At 45.2% G+C, this 16,339-nt stretch overlaps 1 protein-coding gene across 1 annotated transcript; it reads left to right on the top strand.

Moving 5' to 3' along the window:
- The first annotated feature begins 279 nt into the window (after positions 1-279).
- LOC119179578 (putative ATP-dependent RNA helicase Dbp73D) lies at positions 280-14,522 on the top strand. Its single transcript, XM_037430689.2, has 2 exons — positions 280-438; positions 12,076-14,522. Exons 1-2 carry the CDS (start codon positions 413-415, stop codon positions 14,321-14,323), a joined length of 2,274 nt encoding a protein of 757 aa, XP_037286586.2. The 5' UTR covers positions 280-412; the 3' UTR covers positions 14,324-14,522.
- Positions 14,523-16,339: the final 1,817 nt, after the last annotated feature.

Raw genomic sequence — 16,339 nt, 5'->3', positions numbered from 1 at the left:
TGCGGACTGGGCTCAGCTTGCATGTTAGTTTACAACGTTGTTTACAAGCACAATTAACTCCTACCGAATGCGTTCACGTAGAAATCTAAACGCGACAAAACTCAAGATCTTTCCTATTTAATTTTTTTCAGAAACCGGTCGTAACGTTTCATTTAACATTGTGGCCTCTGATACTCAATTGCAATCACGGAGGCTAGGCAATTTATTTGTTATCATCATCACTGTTCAATTTTGGACTTGTGGATAGGACTGGCTTGAGAGCCGGATTAAACAGCCGTTCCCACCATCTTCGCCGCATGTGCATGCGTTGAAGCACAACTTGCGCAATCTGTGTGCAGTCGGTGCGCGTTATGTAGCGCGAGTGTCTACAAAACTTTCTGCTGGTAAACAAGTCAACCTTCCTACTTGCAACATGGAGGAACTATACGTTGTAAGCAGGTGAGTTGTCCTGGCTGGTAATGGTGTTGGCTTTTCATCGAAAACGAATTGTCTTGACCGAGCACGTGCGATTTTTTGTTTGAAAGCTCTGTCGCATAGGACAACAAACTTGTCCGTACTGAAGCAGTAGCATTACAGATGTTAATAACAAGCTTAGAAATGTTTAATTGAACTTTTCCTAGTATATCAGGCCACATGTGGACCCTTATATCTCCAGGCGTTAGCAAAGTTCTAATGATGTATTCGGAACTTTTTTTTTTACTGTGGTATATTTAACTAATATGGTCCTGTTATACCTTGCAAACTATTATTGGCTTGTATGCAGTCTTTAGGCTGCAAGCGTTTCCCGAACTGCTCGTTGAATACGATTTCCCTTTCTAAACAGTAGCAGCTTTGGTGGTCACTTGGATACAAAGATAAATGAAAAAAAAAAGAAAAGGTTTGAAGGAAGTTGCTTTGAAAGGGACAAACTGCTTTATTACACGGCTACATTCAAAGAAACCAAATATATGAACTCGACCATTAAGCACAAGCGTGAAAGTAAACAGCACTGCTCACCTTCTTACGGGGTCGTCATGCCCTTCGGACCTCATTTATGACTGCTTGCTGGGTACCGTAATGTTCAGTTTCAATGCTGGTCAATGTGCAACACCTGTAATAACTAGCGTCATGGTGCGATTTAAAATTCTTCTGTGGCATTGCATAGGACTATGCTGCCACCCTTAATATTATGCAGGCAAACTTTGACTGTCTCAAGCATCCGAACTTATTGTAGTGTTTTCTAAGGCTTTCAACCGAAGCACATTAAAAATTAGTGTTAAGTCATCTGTATCCATTGACAGTAACTGTTACCATTTCTGTAACCAGGCATGCTTCTAATTTTGGGAGTGTTAAATAGTGTGTTTGTCGTAGATGTGTTGCACTGCTGGGCTTATATCGGTGTCACACGGGCACTTTTGTTCGCGATCAGGGTGATCCAGATCGGTTTTCTTGACCGCGATTAACTTTATGGCCGCTGCTACACTGCACAAGCTAATCCGGTTCAAGCTTGGATCAGATGAAATGCACCAGGTGTCACTTTTGTGCCGTAAAACATCTTTATAACTACCTTGTTACTTTTATAGATTTCCCTTAAAAAATTAGCGACTCCATCTTCCACACCTAGTGTGTCCAGTATTCCTCACAAATCCTCTTGAACCACGCTATCGTACGCTCTCTTGATATCCAACAAATCTAATTCGACTGTTTGGGCTAGAGCTTGCCAAGGCAGGTGACAAGTCACCCTGGAAAAAAAGACACAAGCCCAAGAGTTGGTGGGATGAGGAAGTTAAGAGAGCCATAGCAAAACGTCGGGAAGCCTCTAGGGAACACAGACATGCTAAGCAGCGGGGTGAGCCGACAGATGATGTTAAAAAAAAAAGAGAAATCTTTCTAAGCTGTAGAAGGGATGCATCCCTTCTGATTAATGAAAAGATCAGAAGAAAGGGTGCTCAGTGGCTGGCAGAAGTACATAAAAAGGACAGAAAGGCAGCCATGAAATTTTGGAACCATCTAAACTCCCTAAGAAATGAAACAAGCCTGCAACAGAGGTTTATAACTACAGCTCAAGGTGCTAGGCTAGAAGGGGACGGAGCTATTGAATATACCAGAAATAGGGTGACAGAAAAATTTCAACAAAGAAGTGCTTGATGCACCACAATAGACAAGAATGAATCAAGTGGTGCAATGTCTCCAATTTCACAACGAGAGTGGGAAAGGGCTGAGAAGAGGGTTCCAAGTAGTACATCGACAGGCCCAGATGGCATTCCAATTATGCTGATAAAGACATTGGGTCCGAAGTCTAAACAGACTGAGAGAGGCAATGAGCAGAACAATAATCGATGGTGAAGTCCCTGATGGATGGAAACTTAGCAGGATGAGCCTGATCTATAAAGGAAAGGGGGACAAAGCTGACGTAAACAACTGCCGTCCTATAACAGTGACATCAGTGGTCTACAAGCTGGCGATGCAGATTATAAAGGAAAGACTGCAGGCATGGATAGAGGATGAGGGGGTGCTGGGGAAACTGCAGAATGGGCTTCGGAAACGTAGGAGGTTGGAAGACAATCTGTTCTCACTGACGCAGTGCATCGAAATAGCAGAAAAAGAACACAGGCCCCTGTGGCTAGCATTCTTGGATATCAAGGGAGCGTACGATAGCGTGGTTCAAGAGGAATTGTGGGGAATACTGGACACACTAGGTGTGGAAGATGGAGTCACTAATCTTTTAAAGGAAATCTATAAAAGTAACAAGGTAGTTATAAAGTGAAAAAAAAAAAACAGGTATCCAAGCCCACTGAGGTGAAACGGGGGTTTAAGCAGGGGTGTCCACTGTCGTCCTTGTAATTGACGAGGTAACTACAAAGTTGTGGGGGTGCTGACACCCCCCCTGTAAAGTTGTCTGCGCCGCGTGGCGCACGTGTCTCGCCCCAAGGCTTTGTTTCGGTGGTGACCACCGCCGGGTGATAGATGGCGTTGTGTTCGCTTTGAGTACCACTGTTGGTAGAGTGGTAGCGCCGGCGGTGGCCCCTGGCGGAAAGCAGGCCTTGGCGGTGGGCGAGCGTTGAGCGAGCCTCTTTTGCGCGTGGCGGCTGCCGCAGACGGTTGTCTGTGGCGTGGGTCCCCGGTGCTCGGCACCGCGGGCTTCGCGCCGGGGTCCCACGTGGAAGGTCAGGCGTTGGCGATTCCGCCTTGGGTATGTGTTAGTGTGTCGGGTGTGTTAGTGTGTGTTTATCATGTTATTGTGTGTTTAGTGTGTCACTGCGTTATGTTGTTTGTATGGTAGCGTGTTAATTAATATCGGTGTATCATTCGGCGGACGATATCGTCCGCCGAATAAATTAGTTAATAAATGTATGTATGTTGTGTGCGGCGTACCGACCGCGTCGGCTGTGTCCGTTCACTCCAAGGGCGTGGCGTGGCGAGGCGCTTGTTCGCCTCGCCGAGACCCCACTAGGTTTAGAGGCCAAATTAGAGGGAAGTGGACTTTGCTTCAACCTTTCTTTCGTCAAACAAGAAAAACTCATTGATCAGGCACTACCAGCATTGATGTACGCAGATGATATAGTGCTAATGGCCGACAACAAGGATAATTTGCAGAAATTGATGGACATCTGCAATAATGTGGGAGATTGGTTAGATTTCAGATTCAGTAAGGAAAAATCAGCAGTCACAATTTTTAATGATAATGAAGGTTGTGAGCTTAGGATACAGGATGTCACGTTGGAGATAACATATAAATACAAATATCTGGGCGTATGGATAAGCAATGGAACCGAGTACCTAAGGGAACACAAAATATACGTGTCGACTAAAAGTAACATGAATTCAGCGGTAATCAAAAACAGGGCACTTTGGAATTACAATAGGTACGATGTTGAGAGAGGAATATGGAAAGGGGTCATGGTTCCTGGTCTGACGTTCGGCAATGCGGTCTTCTGCATGAGATCAGAAGTTCAAGTAAGATTAGAAATTAAGCAACTTGGAATTGGTAGGCTTGCTTTAGGAGCTCACGGGAATACACCAAATTGGGAAGTACAAGGTGATATGGGAAGGACATAATTTGAGGGCAGGGAAGCTAGCAGCCAGATAAAATTTGAGAAGCAATTGAGAGAAATGGGGGAGGAGCGTTGGGATAGGAAGGTATTCAGCTACTTGTACATAAAGAATGTCGATACAAAATGGCGGAAGCGAACCAGAAAATTGACTGGTAAATACTTGGAAAACAGCAGGGGGCCAAACCAAAAAGAATTATCGGTTAAGAAGAAGGTGAAGGAAGCTGAAACCGAAATGTGGAGAATCGGCATGATTAAGAAGTCTGCACTAGAGATCTATCGAACTTTTAAGCAGGAAATTGCCAAGGAAAGGGTCTATGATAATACTCGGGGTAGTTCTCTACTGTTTGAGGACAGGACAGGGGTATTGCGAACCAAGACATATCGGGCCAAATACGAAGGGGTACACACAGTATGCAGTGCATGTGGAGAGGATGAGGAAACTGCCAAACACTTGATAATGTTCTGTTAAGGGCTTCACCCTATAGTTCAGGATGATGGCACAGAGTTTTTCAAAGCACTGGTGTTTAGGGACTGAGAGGGCAAAGGGTAGAATTAACTAGAAGAAGGTTATCTGATTGGTGGCTAAAGTCAAGGCATGAGTGAAAATTAAACCCTTCACTGCAAAGTACCAGTCCTCAACTTCACTATTTAAAGGGGAAAAAAAAGATAAAACTAGTAGTTAGTTCACTAAGGAAAACGGCTAGGTGCCGTTAGCCGCCGCCCGATCTAAAGGGTACAGCCACATCCATCCATCAGTTCATCCATACATGTCGTTGACAAAACTCTGCATATGATATATCAACAAAGCAATTTATTAGCAATATTTGATTCAAGCAAGAACGTCTCGAATGTCAAGAACTTTGCGTGCCACTACAAAAGTAATTTCCTAAGTCCGTCGTTCGGCAGAGTTTTCTTTGCGCTTACCTGTATTGCTGTGCGAGAATCTTAATCTTCACTTTTATTTTTGATGGCACCTGCTCATAGTTGTCCAGTCGCAGCGAAACGGCGACCTCATTGTACGCGCTACAGTTTCACTTTTGGCGCCTCAAGTCTCCCAGTTGGTCCTGCCAGCGGTCAATTACTGTAAAGGTCTCTTCATTTGACCACGAAGTGCGCGTACGCTGTGATGTATTCGAAAAGCTGGCGACACGCATTTTCAATTTGCTTCGAGGTGCTCCAACTGCTGCGACGGTGCGAGAGCTGAACTTGTCGTCTGCTTATTGTCCGCTTCTCCCATAACTACATGCTGTCAATACGAATCCTATAATATGCATATTCACAATTATTTTTCCAATTCAAACAGTTTAATGTTTCTTTTATAAATAAATATGTAGCTTTTAAAATTTGTTTTTACCTAACTATGCTTGATTTTCTTATTTCTTTTGCTTTCAACATGCTCGGCCAGGGGGTGCAGACGACATGAAATCGCGATCTCTCAGCCAAATTGCGACCCATGAATCGCGATAGTCTTGATCCCGATTGGGCCTGATCCAAATTAAAGGTGACCGCATAGCTGCATTTAATCCGGATCGTGGTTAATTTGGATTGGCACTGATTGCAATTAAAAATACTCGTGTTACACCAGTATTAGTTACCTAAGTCAACACTGCTTCAGAAAAATCGCTTCTAAAAAACCGTTGATTTGGTTGTCTAACCAGATTTCAGATTGTAGGCACTGAACACAAGGCACTGATGCAGACCTGCCCCAGGTCTGCATGCGTGCCCGTTCAGTGTCATTGGTTTACTTTGTCCTGATAAGGTCCTTTTGGTGTTAGCATCCACTGCAAGATAAAAGCCCCTCCCAATGATCTCCAATTCACCCTGTCTTACACAAGCTGACTCCTCATTCTTCCTACATACTTCTGGATTTCATCATTCCATCTAGCTCCCTGCCATCCTCAGTTGTATTTGCCATCCCTTCGTATTATCTGCATTGCTCTAAATTGACCACCAGTGAGTTGTCTGTCCTAAGTATTACGTGATGCACCCAAGTCTTATTTTCTGATTAAATGTCTACTAGAATATTGGCTACTCCTGTATGTCCTCTAATCCAGTCTAGAGTCTTCGAACCTCTTATTGTTATGCCTGTTATTTTCATTCAGTCTTGCTAAAGATATAAATATTTGATACAGCCTTTTTTCTAAGCACTATTAGATACCCTGGCAAAATGCTGCATAAATGTAGGGTGGTGATGTTACGGGCTGGCACACAGAAATGTACCAGCCTGCATTTAATTGTCGAAAATATTTTTTAGTCGCATGATCTTACGGACCTAAAAGAGAATAGCTGAGTTTTGTTCAGCGAAACAGAGTGTTTGAAATCACAGGAAACAAAAAAAAAATTCTTTTTCTTCAAAATACTATCTGCCCTTTGCTCTTAGAGGCATGACAAACTGCATGTGAAAGCAAGGATGGATGGACCTTGTGGGAAGAGGTTGCTGGCAGGCATTGTGGGAACACTTTTATGGAAAGGCACCCATAAAAATACAGGTTGTTAAAGCTCAAGTATGGTCCAAGCTTCCATTCTAACATGGTGTACGACTGTCACAAACGACTCCAATTTTCGGAGCATCCGCGGGCCCCATCTTCCAAGGAAGGGCGTTTTTGTGTTGGGAGGCGACATCCGGCGACTATAATGACCCAGCGTGGCGCCGGCTCGTCTTCCCTGCCCCTGACCGGAAGGGGAACCGGCGGTCTCAACTAGGAAAATTACTCCCAGATGAGATGGGAGCACGTGGACGCCCCTGAAGAGGTTTGAACTGCATCGGAAGAGCAGTTGACGTACAGACAGCAACAAGTGCGGTCGTCGGTGTCGCGAGTCTCGCGTAGGCGGCGAGCACGGAGTGACCCGCGCAACGTATTGAGACGGCTGCAATTCCGGGCACCCTCGTCGTCTACCAAGCCGGCGAGACCTTCAGCGGCACCCGTCAACTCCCCTACGTGCACCAAGGGCTGGTTTGGTCCGTATAGAACTTTTTATTGTGACTTTTTTGTTAAACCGTAAACTTGTTTTAACCAGCCTTTTTTTTTTTTAAATATTTGTAGTGTGCGCTGCGTCGCACGTTTAAATTCTAAAGCGCCACCATGATCATTCTGTAATTAATTTCTAGTGTCTCTCTCCTTTGATTTCCATCTTGTTGTTATTTTATTAATGTTCCGCATATTTGTCTTTAGTTTGTATCTTTTGTCGTGCTTTTTTTAGCATATTTTGTTACATAGCTGTTCTTTCCATCGCGCGTATCAGTTCTTCCTTCTTTGTTATTTTTGTAATCTCCTGCCTTTGCCCCTGTTTTAATTAAATGTTTGTCTATGTGTAATCAAACTCCGTGTCTGCTCTATGAGTGCGTCGGTCAGGCCCACACATCACCACACGTGCAACCCCGCACGGGTCGACCAACCCGCAAATAAATTCGAAATGTGCCACTTCGAGGCCTTTCAGGCGTCGCAGGCCAAAGCGTAAAGTGGAAGCCTGCGAGTCTGCCGCACGTCGACGTTAAATCGGCGGGGCCTCACCCGAAGTGTGTGACATTATCTGGCGTCCGCGACAGGACTGGCCGACCGCGTGGTGATGTCTGGGAGACTGACGTAACTCTGAGCGTTCAGTATGTAGCCGTTCTGTTATTGCTTTGGTGGTTGTCAACTGTTTATAGCAATGGACAACACGGAGTTTGATAAGCTAATTGAACAGGGCAAAGCCTTTGGCTTTCTAGGCAAGGAGTTATATAATTTCGTCGAAAAAGAACGAAATAGACTTAAAGAGGAGCGCTATGCCGAACGCATTAGGTACAGGCAACATCTGGAATTTTTGATGGAACAGGAGCGAGAAAATTCAAGGCTTAGAATTCAGAGAGAAAAAGAGCGCTTGGGACTGTGTGCCACGCAGTCGGGTCTGAGCTTAGCCGCTAGAACGCCCAGTAGCGTGACCGACTGCGTCCCGAACAAGCAGTCTTACCAGGATCATGTTCAGCTACTGCGCCAGAAAATGGAAGATAGACGGCGCATGTTTGAGACCTGGGATGCAAGGCACAAAAGGGGCAAAGAGCCCGTAGGTGCCAGACCACTGAGAGCCGGCCAAGGTAATAGTATTGTTGGGGAGAACATCGGGTTCACGAGTGAACCTAAAATGTTAGCTGCTGAAAGTCCCGTTGTGGCCACAAAGGCCACTGAAGGCCTCAGTGATGGCGACGAGGCGCTGTGCCTGGAGAGTCTTGTTAATGCAGAAATGCCATCTGTAATGGACTTGGCACAGCCACCCTGTTTGTGCGTCGCCATAGCAGCTAATTGTGAAGTTCGCAGTACCTCCGGCCCGGTAGGTGAGGACCCCTGTACAGAGAGCGGGGCACAGTTGGGTGCTGACGCGCACTGCGAGCTGGGCAATGTTGGGGCAAGTAGTTCTTCCAGGTGCGAGCGGCGCAGCCCCGAGGAAGATGCTTGCATTGCTCAGCCGTCAGTCAAGCTTCCCGCAAGTCAGGGTGTTCACAAGTTAACGGAAAATCCCGACTGTATAGGCATCATAGCCGAAGAGACAAGCGAAAGAAGTTCTGCTCTGCAAATGTTGCAAGCGGACTTTTCAAAAGTGAGCACTGGGCAACGTGCAAAAAGAAAAAGACGCCGCACAAACAGAAGGAAAACGAAGGCTGCAAAGCAACCGGGAAAATCACGAATTGCCAAACGGCAATCAACGCAACGAAAGCTTCGTTTGCGTGTTGTGGCATTCGCCAGTCGAGTGGGTCCCTATGCTTCAAACCGCCCGACAGATAGAGGGGCGAGGCAGGCATTTGTTCGTAGAGCTCGGAAGAGCCGACCTGCTTCGCTCCATTGTCCTGCTCGAAGCGCGGGGTGCATGGCGAACCAGTGCCTTTCGGCCAAGCGACACGACGTGGCTCGGGGATCCGTTTTCGTAGAACGAGGCGTCGATGAAGGCCTGCCTCCGGGGTGCAGACTAACGGGAAACAGGCGTCCGTGTAGCGGCCATACGCTCTTTTGTCTGCCCGGGTTGTTTCGAACGGCTCCCCCAAGAGTGCGACCACCTCGAGCACGGATAAAGGTTACGCACATAGGAACTCAAAGGTAACCTTAAAGGCAAATGACTTGTTGTTTGAAACAATGTTCATCTATGTTTTTAGATTTAGGAGCATTCCATGAATGGGAGGACTAAAAGCTTAGTTAATCTTTTGGTTTGTTTTTGTCGACTGTGTGTTTGTAGACGGTGTTCTGTTGTTTCAACCTATTACCCGTTCTGTTAGGGAAGCCTTGTTTTAGGGATTTTGTTATTTTATTAGTTCGGCTTTTAATTTAAGGTACTGCTTGGTCGTACAATTGAAGTAAATCACGGTACGCAGGAGTGCACAAACATGGCGTTGTGTTATTCAAGGATTTCCTTTTTATTATTATTTTAAAATAGAGCGCTTTAGTGGACAGTAAGTTCAGAAACTGTGCGCAGGCGATCATGCCGAATAATTTTTCATCCATCCTTGTCGGAAGCTGCGTGTAAGTGATTTCTCAATACCGCTTAAAGCGTGTAGTTTTTTTTTATATGTGGCATCAAGGAATGCTTACCTGTCTTACTCCTGAAGTGTGGAGTATTTTTGTCATTGTCTTTTCATGTGTGGTGCCATGACGTGCGCGAGTTCTGACTTTCATTGTATAGTGACCGTGAAAGTGTGGTGTGTCGGGTGTTCTCTGCGGTGTCGTCCACGTCAGCGAAATGGTGCGCGAAAAAAAGAAACGCGTTGGTGGACGACCGGAACACTGAAAGCTTCCGAACATTGTGCGTTTGCGATTTTCTTGAATATTACGCAGTAATATTCTTAAGAAGGGGGCTATGTCACAAACGACTCCAATTTTCGGAGCATCCGCGGGCCCCATCTTCCAAGGAAGGGCGTTTTTGTGTTGGGAGGCGACATCCGGCGACTATAATGACCCAGCGTGGCGCCGGCTCGTCTTCCCTGCCCCTGACCGGAAGGGGAACCGGCGGTCTCAACTAGGAAAATTACTCCCAGATGAGATGGGAGCACGTGGACGCCCCTGAAGAGGTTTGAACTGCATCGGAAGAGCAGTTGACGTACAGACAGCAACAAGTGCGGTCGTCGGTGTCGCGAGTCTCGCGTAGGCGGCGAGCACGGAGTGACCCGCGCAACGTATTGAGACGGCTGCAATTCCGGGCACCCTCGTCGTCTACCAAGCCGGCGAGACCTTCAGCGGCACCCGTCAACTCCCCTACGTGCACCAAGGGCTGGTTTGGTCCGTATAGAACTTTTTATTGTGACTTTTTTGTTAAACCGTAAACTTGTTTTAACCAGCCTTTTTTTTTTTTAAATATTTGTAGTGTGCGCTGCGTCGCACGTTTAAATTCTAAAGCGCCACCATGATCATTCTGTAATTAATTTCTAGTGTCTCTCTCCTTTGATTTCCATCTTGTTGTTATTTTATTAATGTTCCGCATATTTGTCTTTAGTTTGTATCTTTTGTCGTGCTTTTTTTAGCATATTTTGTTACATAGCTGTTCTTTCCATCGCGCGTATCAGTTCTTCCTTCTTTGTTATTTTTGTAATCTCCTGCCTTTGCCCCTGTTTTAATTAAATGTTTGTCTATGTGTAATCAAACTCCGTGTCTGCTCTATGAGTGCGTCGGTCAGGCCCACACATCACCACACGTGCAACCCCGCACGGGTCGACCAACCCGCAAATAAATTCGAAATGTGCCACTTCGAGGCCTTTCAGGCGTCGCAGGCCAAAGCGTAAAGTGGAAGCCTGCGAGTCTGCCGCACGTCGACGTTGGATCGGCGGGGCCTCACCCGAAGTGTGTGACGACACATGCTCTTTCATGTGTAATGATTGGTGTAGCACACCCACCGTGGTAGCTTGGCTGGTAAGCTGTCAGGCTGTTAAGCTCAGTAACACAGGTTTAATTCGTGGCTACAGCAGCCACATTCTGATGGGGGTGAAATGCACAAACACTCGTGTACTTAGGTATAGATGGATGTTAAACAACTCTAGCTGGGCAGAATTATTCCAGAACCCCTGGCTGTAGCACACCCCATGATCATTGTGCTTTTTGCTCATAAAACCCCAGCAATTTAATACCTGTTGTTATACAGGGTAAACAAATCATTGGTCTTTAGATTTTCTCATTATTTGTTCTATGAACTTGTCAAAATATCACAAAAGGAAAGTGGCCTTGAATTTGTCTCCTAAAAGTGATATTGCATTCTCTGACATGGAGAGGAGAAAGAAAATGCTGTATTTACGGTAGAAGGAAGTTAAGTTATAAATTAAAGAATAGGTTACTGATATATGAAAAACCTATACAGCATTTCATGGCATATACGAGCACAGTTTGTACATACAAGGGGGGGGGGGGCAGAGAAAGAGCAGGAACAGAAAAAAAGGGGGGTGAAAATGCTCAAGTTTTTACAGTTACAGTGACCTGTAAATTTACCATGCATGAAATTGGATGATACAGGTGCGCTCTTGCAATGCCAGCATGTTTCTATGTCATGCTCGCTGTGGCGTTGTCCCTTTCATCCACTGTTAACAGACAGGAATGGTCGCAATGAACGTCTAGAGGTATACTATGACTATCACATTAAACATTTACTACGCCTTAGCAAGTGTCACAGTCTAATATGCATAAACACAGCTGGCAAGCTAAAGCAATAGTATCTAGTAAAAATAACACCAGTGCTGTCTCATCATTTCTGTGGCTAAGTTTCCAGTAAGGGAACATTAACTGGTCACTCTTACCATCCTAGTTTAGTTTTGCGTTGACGAATCAGCTATCACAGATTACTTGAAAGGTACATGTCCTACTATAACAGGTTTTCTATAGGAACACATGAAAAAAATTTTCAAATGGGGATAAAAAAATTGCATCATTTGTTCATTATGGTAAGATATGAAGTTCTAGTTCCAGGTTCAAGGCTCTCGAAGCTCAAGCCCTTACAATTCATTATTGTTATTTATGTAACACAATGCCATTTGGCATGCATGTCTACTTTTCATCTTTGTGGTCATTAAGTAGTTGTGTATTTTGTTTTGTAGATTCACCGATGACAACGAGGCACCAGGGCAAAAGATTGACCCGGACAAGCGCCTGCGCAAAATCTTAAAGAAAGCCAAGCGAAAACAAGAAGCAGCACACAGTTCAGCACAAGATGAATGTCAGCCCACAGATTCAGTGGACGTTAGACATAAACATAAGCAGAATGATGACAAGAAGAGGGAAATTGATTACAAGAAACTCGCACAGGACGAGACTACGGTGCCGCCTTCTAAGAAGGTCAAGCTGAAGGACTTGGATGACAATGCAGCCTCGGCAGAGCTTTTGTCGGATGTTTCAAAGTTAGAAACGCCAGCAGTTAAAAAGAAAAGCCGGAGGAAGAGAAGCCAACAGCCTCGCGTGCGGCGTAACAGAGGCAATGGGAACTCAAGTGCTGTTGGTGACGAAGGAGTCGGCAATAATCCACTCCATAGAGCGAAAGGCACGGAAAGCCGCAATCATGAGCCTGGATTAGATGACGAGTTACACAGCAGTAAAGTTGAAAGCACAGGAGGTGGTGATTCACCCGGCAGAGTAAAACACACAGCAAGTGACGAGCATGAGCCTGCCTTAGATGATGAGCTGCATGATAGCAAGGTTGAAGGCACAGCAGATGGTGAGGACAAATCTGTGAGGGAGCCTGTTGACACCAGTCTTGGAGAATATTATCCAATTCTAGGTGATGTGCAAGTGAAAAAGCCAGATGCAGTGCATCGAGTTCTACCGGAATGGCTATCTAATCCAGAAATGGTTCCATCGACGGTGAAGAAAGGCAAGAGGCCTGGTAGCATGAAGATAGAACACTTCAGCAGCAGCCTAAGTGCCGAGATGATGTCTATGTTGACTGCAAACCACATACGAAAGCTGTTCCCTGTGCAGGAGAAGGTAGTTCCATGGCTTCTTTCATCAGAGCAGCGGCGTTCGCACCTGCCCCCGCGCGACATTTGTGTTTCTGCACCAACAGGCAGTGGGAAGACTCTTGCATACGTTATACCCATTATAGAAGACCTTAAAGCTCGTGTCGTGCGTGCTGTTCGTGCTGTTGTAGTTCTTCCTGTGAAGGAGCTTGCAGCACAAGTGCATGCTGTATTTTTGCAGTATGTTGGTACAACATCGCTGAATGTGCAATTGGTTACCGGGACGAGAACGTTCGCTGAAGAACAAGGGCTGCTTGTTCGCAAAGGTACCAAGGGCTATGCGAGTTTAGTTGATATTGTAGTGGCTACACCGGGACGCCTCCTTGACCATATACGCAAGACTCCCGGCTTTAACCTGCATCTGCTCAAATACTTCGTGCTGGACGAAGCTGACCGTGTTATTGAGGATGTGCAGACAACATTGATCCCCGAGGTAGAACAGGCCGTTTTCGGTACAGCCAAGAAGAACTGCACTTGTGAAAGCACTGTTCACAACCGGCTGTGCACACATCCATTGACTGTTTGCTGTCTTCAGCATTGCCGAGAGCCTGTGCAAAAGCTGCTCTACTCGGCTACACTGACTCAAGATCCTGATAAACTGCAAAGCCTTATGCTTTTTCAGCCAAAGCTTTTCACAGCCACTGCAACAGTCGGCATGCCAGGCGATGAACAACGGCAGAAAACTTTTGTTGGAAAGTATACTACACCACAGGGGCTTAGCGAATTCTACTACCTCACTCACGATAACAAAAAGCCATTGGCCGTATGGGATCTTGTGGCAAACCACGGTTTCCGGGACACCCTTTGTTTCACTGCTTCCAAGGAGGATGCCCACAGGCTTAGCTTGGTGCTCAAAGAAATGGGTAATGTTCGTGCTGAAGAATTTTCTGCTAAACTGAGCATAGCAGATCGTGCACGAGTGCTGAGGAAGTTTGCGTCTGGCAAACTAGACATCTTAGTCTGCTCTAATGTTCTGGCCAGAGGTCTTGACGTGGCAAATGTGCGCCATGTCATATGCTACGACCCTCCAAAGTTTATCAAGACATATGTGCACAGGGTGGGTAGGACTGCACGTGCTGGTGTTCCAGGCACAGCCGTGACATTTCTGCGGCAGGGTCAGTTGCGGGCCTTCAAGGAGATGCTTTCGTCAGCTGGAAAGACCGACATTCAACCCCTCGATCTTGGAAAAACTGATGAGCTTGAAGAATTGCAAAGCAAGTACCGGGATGCTCTTAAGGCCGTGGAAGCTATTGTGAAGAGCGAACAAGTTGGCCCGGAGAGGAAGAAAAAGTACAACTTTGCTGCCAAGTCTGCATTGGCTAATGAGGTGTAATATAAATATGTATCTACTTTATAACCTGTTGCTCTGAAGCCTGTATATATGTGACATAATTGGTATGCAACCTAAATATTTTGATTTAAGAGACTTAGCATTTGTGTCACCATTTACATCTTTTTTTAATTTTGGAGGAATGCTTTTATATTTAATTCATATTTAGCATAGTAACTTCAGGGGTTTACGTGGCTAAAGGGTGATTCCACGTAAGATCGAACAAAGCATGGCTGGTCAACCTCTTAAATTTTTTTCAAAATTTTCTATACCGTTGCTTTATGAATGAAAAGAAGAGGTCCGCAATTGGTTTTGCTGTAAATTTTTTTTGAAGGTTAGTAAATCAATAATGATGAAGAGTTGGAATGCCATGCTTACTTGCTCTGCCGTTTTTGTTCTCAAATTTGGTGGTGAATTACACAATATATTAAAGCTATGTAGCTTGTTTGTTTAACAAATATAGGTGTACTTGTACTTCGTTCAATTATATTTAGATTCTCTGCGTAGTGTACATTGTTATTGGAAAATTGGAAGAGGAGTGCCGAAGACTCTATTTCTGCAGCCCTAAGTAAAACAACGTCTCAGCGTCTGCAGGGGAAGGAGGAGAGAGAATTAAGAATGGGGAAAGAAAATAAAAGTGACGTTTATGGCCTAGGACGCGCCGACCGCCTTCTATACAGACGGCTGCCCAGTGCGCTGAAGGAACTGAAGAACCGCCCCAACAAACCTGAGTGTTGAGATGATGGGAAAGGAAGAGCAGGTTTTTCTCGGCAGCCGCGGGTAGCTGGAGAATGAATAAAAAACCATGGAGGGCCACTCATGAGATGCTCTTGTTGATTCAGTGGTGGCGAAGGTTGCCAAACGTTATACTTTACACAGCGAAGCCTGAGACAGACGCCGGCATGTTTACAATAAACGGTGTATTTAGCTTACTTTCACCGCGTACTTGAATACGCTTGTTCCGTAGGAGATCCTTGTCATATGTCTTTAGGTGACAAACATGAAAAAATACAGAACAGGGCTTTAAGGTTTGTCCTAAGCCATTACTCAAAAATGACAGCTGTAACAGTATGAAAAATGAAATAGGATGGAAATTACTATTATCACGTCGAATTAAACTGGGTCAAATCTCCTATGTCAAGCTTCTCATGGTAAAACTCGCATTCGAAAATTAATGTACCTATAGAGTCCTCTTCGCACAATGGTAATTAAGAATTCAATGTGTCGTATAAATTATAATTTTTCTATTAATTCATTTTGTGTGAGCTTCATGGCAGAATGAAATGCCATAAAAAGAGAACAAAGTGTGTTGTGTCAATGAAGGCGTGTTTTCTTTGACATTGTAACCCATCTGCTGCAGCGCTTTAGGATAAAAAATGTGATGTGCATGCAGCTTTGTTTTGTTTGTAATTTACTTTTTAAGCATCCCTCTCTAGGCAACATAATAAGTTGCAGTTAGACACTAGAAGTTCTTGCCTGCCCAATGGAAAGCGTTCTATCACAGTGAGTTTTCAAATTGGTTCCCTATGAGCCACCAAAGCATGATGCGAAGAAGCAAGCTTTAATCTCTTGCCTCTCGTCCCGTGTAGCCATCGCGAGCCTCATTCCTTCCCTGTTCTCTTCGGTATGGTGGCTGGAGAATCACATGACGCATACGCACCAAGAACAACATGCGTAAGCAAGGTTACGTGCGAATGACGTGTCCTAGCCTACTTGTGCACGTACGCCATCGATGTGTCGTTTCAACGTTCTCTGTTGTGTATTACCCGTTCCTGTGGCATGGATCAGTCAGTGCGTGTATTTTAGGAAAGTCTGGCAAGGATCATGTATTGTGACTGCGATACACCACGTCCCTCCACTGAGAATGGGGTCGGAGGCGACGCACCAAACACAAGCTAAGGGTTGTCAGGGTTGGCGAAGGCACGATGCAAGAACAATGAGAAGACGAACGCAAGCCAAATGGGGCAGTAGTAGTAGTAGTAGCAGTGGCAGTATGTGTGGTTTTACGTAACAAAACCA

The sequence above is a fragment of the Rhipicephalus microplus genome, unplaced genomic scaffold (assembly GCF_043290135.1).
Source record: "Rhipicephalus microplus isolate Deutch F79 unplaced genomic scaffold, USDA_Rmic scaffold_198, whole genome shotgun sequence".
Lineage (NCBI taxonomy): Eukaryota > Metazoa > Arthropoda > Arachnida > Ixodida > Ixodidae > Rhipicephalus > Rhipicephalus microplus.
The sequence above is the reverse complement of the archived record's forward strand: the minus strand, read 5'-3'. Positions and strand labels throughout refer to the sequence as shown.

Bases quoted from the DNA above. Each gene is read 5' to 3' on its own strand.
- LOC119179578 (XM_037430689.2), top strand. From the start codon at position 413: ATGGAGGAACTATACGTTGTAAGCAG. The intron at 439-12,075 runs GTGAGTTGTCCT...TTTGTTTTGTAG, and splicing joins GAACTATACGTTGTAAGCAG to ATTCACCGATGACAACGAGG.